General features: G+C 44.4%; 1 protein-coding gene across 4 annotated transcripts in view; it reads left to right on the forward strand.

Moving 5' to 3' along the window:
• Nucleotides 1-5785, forward strand: part of LOC102381472 (CD209 antigen-like protein C) — a 29520-nt gene extending 23735 nt beyond the window's left edge. For 3 of the 4 annotated variants that reach the window (XM_006023342.3, XM_025203825.1, XM_025203824.1), the window contains 4 exons: nucleotides 1005-1094; nucleotides 1506-1675; nucleotides 2271-2380; nucleotides 3522-5785. In XM_006023342.3, coding sequence (XP_006023404.1) covers nucleotides 1005-1094; nucleotides 1506-1675; nucleotides 2271-2380; nucleotides 3522-3657 — 506 coding nt within the window. In that variant the 3' untranslated portion in view covers nucleotides 3658-5785. The remainder of the gene's footprint in view (nucleotides 1-1004; nucleotides 1095-1505; nucleotides 1676-2270; nucleotides 2381-3521) is intronic. The other variant, XM_025203823.1, reaches the window with a different exon arrangement.
• The last annotated feature ends 228 nt before the right edge of the window (nucleotides 5786-6013 follow it).

Below are 6013 nucleotides of genomic sequence, written 5' to 3' on the forward strand. Positions count from 1 at the left end.
AAAGAAAAAAGGAGAAAGAAAGAGAGAGGAGGGGCGTGCAGCCTAGGTCACGTGGGTATGCAGGTGATTTATAAGCCCAATCTTTGCCCTGAACAATCAGCTGTAGCAGGGGCAGGAGAGCGACGAGGACTGGACATGAAAGGTCCTTGTTTTCCTGGCCACACACTTCCTCACTGTCTGCCATACACCACTGCCCGAAGGCCAGTGCTCTGCTCTGGACCGATGACCTGCAGGATGGATGGTCCTGAGCAATTTTCTCCCGTGACTCCGGGTCAATGTCATGGGTATATTGTGGTAGTAACCTTATAAATCTCATTTCCAGTGTGCCAGGTAGAAATACAACAAAGTGGGGGCTCCAGACCCAAACAGCTTCTCCTCTAAGAAAAGCAGAACAAGATAATAATGAAGTGATTAAAGATCTAGCCCTTTATGAAGAAGATTTCTCTCATGACAGCCTTGGTCTAATTTTTGAGGCCCAAGTGGCATATGAGTCAGGATATAATTTGTACAATCAGCCAAATATCTGGGTATTTACCTGGAATTTCACTTACTGTTAGATTGCAGTAGAAGACCCTGGGCATCCTTCTCTTCTCTTTCAAGCATACCACATAAGTCAAAGCCACAGTGAGACTAGACCTAAGTAATCCTAATGCCATGACTGTACTGGCAACTGTATATTTATTTTAGTCCCACCTAGAGACCCTGACTGAGATCAGGGCACAGAGTAGTAGTTAGTCTGAAATCAGGCAGAAGTACAGAAGCTTATGCATCTCTGATTCAGCTGGTCTATATGGTGCAACTCACCCTTCCTTCTGCCTGAGACTAGAGCCCCACTGTGGTAGACCCTGATACATGGAAAAGACAGTCCTTGCCCTTACAACCTAAGCACACAGAATAGACAAAAGTTGATAAGGGAAGTGACAAGTTTCCCCAAGTCCCAAGCCAGCCTCAAACCTGCTAGACCAAGCTTCCTAAATTGTTTTATGATACTTCATATTTTTCAGCAGTGAGCAATCTGGACGATATAAGACTGGAGCAACAAAGAATCTGGAAAACCATCAACAACCTCTATAACGAATTCAAAATTACCACAGGTAAAAATAAATAAATACTGGGCACATTTTCATTTTGCTTATTTTCTTCCAGTCCAATTATGATAACAGGGGAAATCATGTTGATGTCAATTGAATATCAAAGGGGCTTGGCGATTTAAGGATATTAGAGTAACTCAGCTGAATCACAACAGAATAGAATTACAACAGATTTATGCCAGTGGAATAAAAGAAAAAAGTGCTGCACACCAAAGGACTGGAAGTCCCAAGCATAAATTACTTTTATTTTGGCCAAAATAGCTCCTAGAAACAAACAAAACAACTCCAAGGAAGTCAGTGTAGTCTCCAGAAAAATGTGCAACATATGCTTCCAGTGAGCAACAGACAGTTGCTTTCTACATGAACTGGAGTCTCCATTAATAATTCAAGACTCTTCCACATTTTACCTTATAGGAGTCCTTTGCAAAGGTCTCTCAAAACCTGTGAAATGTCCAAGCAACTGGAAGATGTTTGAGGAAAACTGCTATTATTTTTCAAATCAAAGTAAGAACTGGAAAGATGCTAAGCAGTTTTGTACTGATAATGGGTCTGACTTGGTTGTCGTTAACACCGAAAATGAGCAGGTAAGCCACCTCTCCCCTAGCTACTCTGTATCTTAATGAAGTAGCGAGAATGAAGCATAAGAGGTCAGATCCTGCTCTCCGTACCACTAGTGTTAATCCAGGATAACTCCAGGAAAGTCATAACAGTTTCCAAAAGTGTGAGCCAGTGAAACAGAGCAAGATTTAGCAATTTACCTGATCCTTCCCTCTAATAGATGCGCCCAGTAGTTACATTAAAATTATACTGGCACAAAAGAAGAATCAAGCCCAGGGTAAAAGATTCTTACAAATGAGAGCTGAGCAGAGTGGAACTGTACCAAAGACAATGCTGCTCTTCCAATCTGCACCAGCTAGGGCTCCGTCCTACTGACTCCAATACAGTGCTGCTGGCTTACACTGGCCCATCTGCGCATCTTCTAAAGACAGTAGGACACTGTGGAGGCAGTTACATGGGGATGGTTTTTGTAAGACATATCTGGTCTGTTTTTTAACTAAGACCTACCAAATCTATTATCTGAAAGGTGCCTTCAAACTGCTCACTGGCTTAAGATTGTTTCCCGTGTCAGCCCTCAGAATCATCATTTTGACCCTTTCCTTTCTTGCTTTCCCCTTCTAGCTGTTTTTGAAAATGCATGTGAACAGGAGCAGCACATACTGGCTAGGACTAAGTGATACTGTCAGGGAAGGAAATTGGGTGTGGGTAGATGGCAGCCCTATTATTACCAGGTAAGTTCCTGTTTGTGCGTGTCCCTGAAACAAAAATTAGTCCTTGAACTTCAGGCCTTTGAATCTAGGGTTGAAAGGAGTCCAAGCGGGCACTGGGAAGCAGACATGGAGCAGGGGGGGGGAGGGGGGGGGCACATGGGGCTGAAAATTTAGCCTAGGATGATTGTTTTACATGAACTTAGTGCAGGGATGGGCTATTATTTGTGCTGGAGGGCCACTTAGGGAGTTTTGGTGAGCTGTCACAGGCCAGGTCTGCAAAAAAATCACTCTCAGGTGGTTTCCGGGTTAGGATGAAAGTAATATAGATATGTCCTAGTGCCAAATTCTGGCAGCTGTTAGTTAGTTAAATTTAGCAGATTTTGTACCTACCTATATCAAGCCAGACTTGGTCTGGGTTATTTATTTCACAAGCGGTGGAGAGCCATTGTGAACGGCGAGACCCAGGTGGAAGTCTCAGAGCAGTCAAAGCCATTCATAGATGCATCAAAAGACTCATGCAAGACAAGGATTTTGTTGGGTGATATCTTTTATCCCAACCATGCAGTTGGTCCAATAAAAGATATCGCCCCCAAAAATCCTTGACCATCATGGCCACAGCCTGACTCCAACATTTTTAAACAGACTTAGGCATCTAAGCTACTGTTTAACAATTTAGGTGCCTAACTTACAGCAATCCACAAAACTCCCACCCACTGTGGGGGGAAGTAGGCCACCTGAGCTCACACCCATAGGCATCTAATCTGGATGGGGCATCCTCCACCCTTTTCAGACCTTGTTTACAGCTTACCTTCATTTGGGATAATTCTTGCTGGACAGCTGCCACTCTTGCCAAGCCTTCACGAGTTCTACAGAACTTTCTTCTACAGAGCTTGGTTTTATTACAGCTCCTCCCACAAGCAACTAGATCAACCAGGTCTAGTCTAACATGACTGGGCCTAACTGTTCTTTTGGTAATACCAACATAACTCCATAGAGACCAATACCTAGTTAGTATACATTAGCATGGTTTCAGTGGAAAGAATGCTGATTCACACCAGACGGGGACTTCTGCCTGTACACTTCACAAAACCTAACAATTATTCTTTATGTGTCAACATCATTGAATACATGAGGAGACTTCATGTAATTTTGTCCTTGTCAGCTTTTGGCTCGTTCCAAGAAATACTGACAACCGTGAAGAGGAAGACTGTGCCAGCATGCAGCCTGATGGGAAATGGAACGATGTCTCATGTTTCTTGAATAACTACTGGATTTGTGAAAAATCACAGATATGCTGACTCACTTCTTAAACATGTTGCTGTTGCAGGATAAGGCACAAAACCCCTTCACTCTTCCTAACCTACCCAGTAGCCAACAGGAATGAACTCCAGCTCCTGAGTCAAAGATGTAGCCTCTTTTGATTTGCAATCGTGCTCCCAAAACCTTCCCATTTGTCACGGCATGCAGGCATCCAAGTGGTGGTATTCCTACCTGAGCCCCACTAACTATCCTAACCTCCACCTACAAACTCAGAATATTTGCATGTGTGAGGTGCAATGGCAAGGAACAAGACAGGTAACTGTGTTTATATGCAAATTGTTATCAATAGGCTCCAAGTGGTAGTGCCCAATTAAAACAATGGAAGTTTACATTTCTCAGATACATTCGGCCCAATTTTTGCTCTGGCATCTGTGTTCCACTGATGAAACAACAATTTCAGAATCATTAAACTCTCAAAAGAATATCATCTAACAGGATTTACAAACTGCTCCTCAAAAGTAAGATTGATACCAGACACCTGCAAAGGGTGCAGCAACAAAGCAGCTGAGATATCCTGTTGGGGCTCCAAAAGCATGCTGAATGTCACCCCCGCTCCAGCTGTCCCATGTGATCATTTGGACTAATGAGTTAAAAATGGTTGCGTCGTAATGGCTAAACATCACACCTTTGTGTGCCACTGTGCCTTAGACTACAAAACTGGGATACCTTAACCCCACCAGCATGACAGGCCTGGGCAGACCTGCAAGCATCACCTTCAGCTCAGAGGTATTGACTGATGGTCTTCTCTTTGCCTTTCTTGTTTCAAACTTCAATCATAAATAACAAGCATTTAAATAACAACAAAAAAACTCCCCAAGTAAAACTCATGTTAACCTAAAATAAAGGTTGAGTGAGAAACGTTTTTTCTTCTAAACAAGAAAGTGGTAATTTAAGCATCACAAAAATTCTGCAAGGGTCTCAAGGGAGGAAAATGAAAATAATTTACTTGGTTTAGCTAGATTCTCAGCTGCTGTGTGCATCACTCCAGTTCCATTGACCTCCATAGACCTCGTTTTATTTACACCAACTGAGGATCTGGACCACTTTAAGACTGTCTCCACTTCAAACTGATGGTGTCTCATAAGTTTAAGGGTGAAATATGCACCATTGTGGCAGTGGCCTTGTGTGGGCCCTCTGTTCGGAGGCAAATTTCATTTTGAGAGTCAAATGTTGGCTATGCTGAAATCAATAAAAGTCTTATGGTCAAGAAGTGGGATCAGAATTTAACTTAGCTTCCAACCTGGAAAAGCCTGGGGTTTTTTTGGAGTCTGTTTCAAAAAGCCCTGACTGTAGGAAGTTCCTCAGTTTACTGTGACCAAGGTCCATTTCTAGCAGATAACACTTCTGAACAAGTTAGCCTCTAACTAACCCTAGCTAACTGGTCACCCTGCCCTGCCTTCTACCTGACTTCAAACTAACACGGCTAACTACCTCTCTCCAGTAAAGAACCAGAATACAAGACCCAAGGCTACTGGTCCCGTAAGCAACCATTGCTTTGAGCAGGTTTATAGAAGGTGGTTAATAGGGTGGGACCTGCAGATCATATACACAGATGCAGACATGACACTTGGTAAGCAGTCATCCATTTCACGTGTCTGAATGTCCTGTTTCAGCAGGCATGCCCGTTTTATCATCCCAGCCAGGTCTTGGATGAAACCAAACCAAAGAACCTGGGTCACAAGAGAACCCATCATTGAGCCCAGTCTTTGCAAGGGACAGGACCTTGGGGGTTTAGCCAGGCAGCATGACCAATAAAGCTTGTAACCAAGTACTTTGTTTTGGAAGTGGATGAGTCTTAAGGAGACCGTGAACACTGTCCCATCCCAGCTCCCTCCACCATGCACCTCTACTTCCTGCTCCTCCCTCAGACCATGCACCCCACTCCTAAGTCCCTCCATACACCACGCACTGCCCCTCCCATGTCCCCCAAACACCATGCATCCCCCTTCCAGCTCCCCGCAACCATGAAGCCCCTCAGCCCATGCACAGAGCTGTTCTCGCCCCTCCTGCATGCAAAGCGCCTCCCCCACATAGCTTCTCTCCCCCATCTCAGGGAACTGTCTCCCCACCACTCGACGCTTCATAGGCTGAAACCATTTGTCCATCACTCCGTCTCAACCAATCAGAATCTTCTCTCAGCTGCTTGGGGTGGGAGTCATTTGAGAAGCCCACCAAATGCCTCCAGGAGAGCAGCTCAAAAAGAAGAGCCCAGGTTTGCCAAGACCCCTGCCAATCTTACTGCTCTCTGCCAATCAAAATCCTCCCTTTAATGGAGGTGGGATGGATGGCAGAGTTCTATGGAAGAGGGACTGCAACTTGCTTCAGCCAGTCCCA

Source organism: Alligator sinensis, unplaced genomic scaffold (assembly GCF_000455745.1).
Source record: "Alligator sinensis unplaced genomic scaffold, ASM45574v1 scaffold707_1, whole genome shotgun sequence".
Classification (NCBI taxonomy): domain Eukaryota; kingdom Metazoa; phylum Chordata; order Crocodylia; family Alligatoridae; genus Alligator; species Alligator sinensis.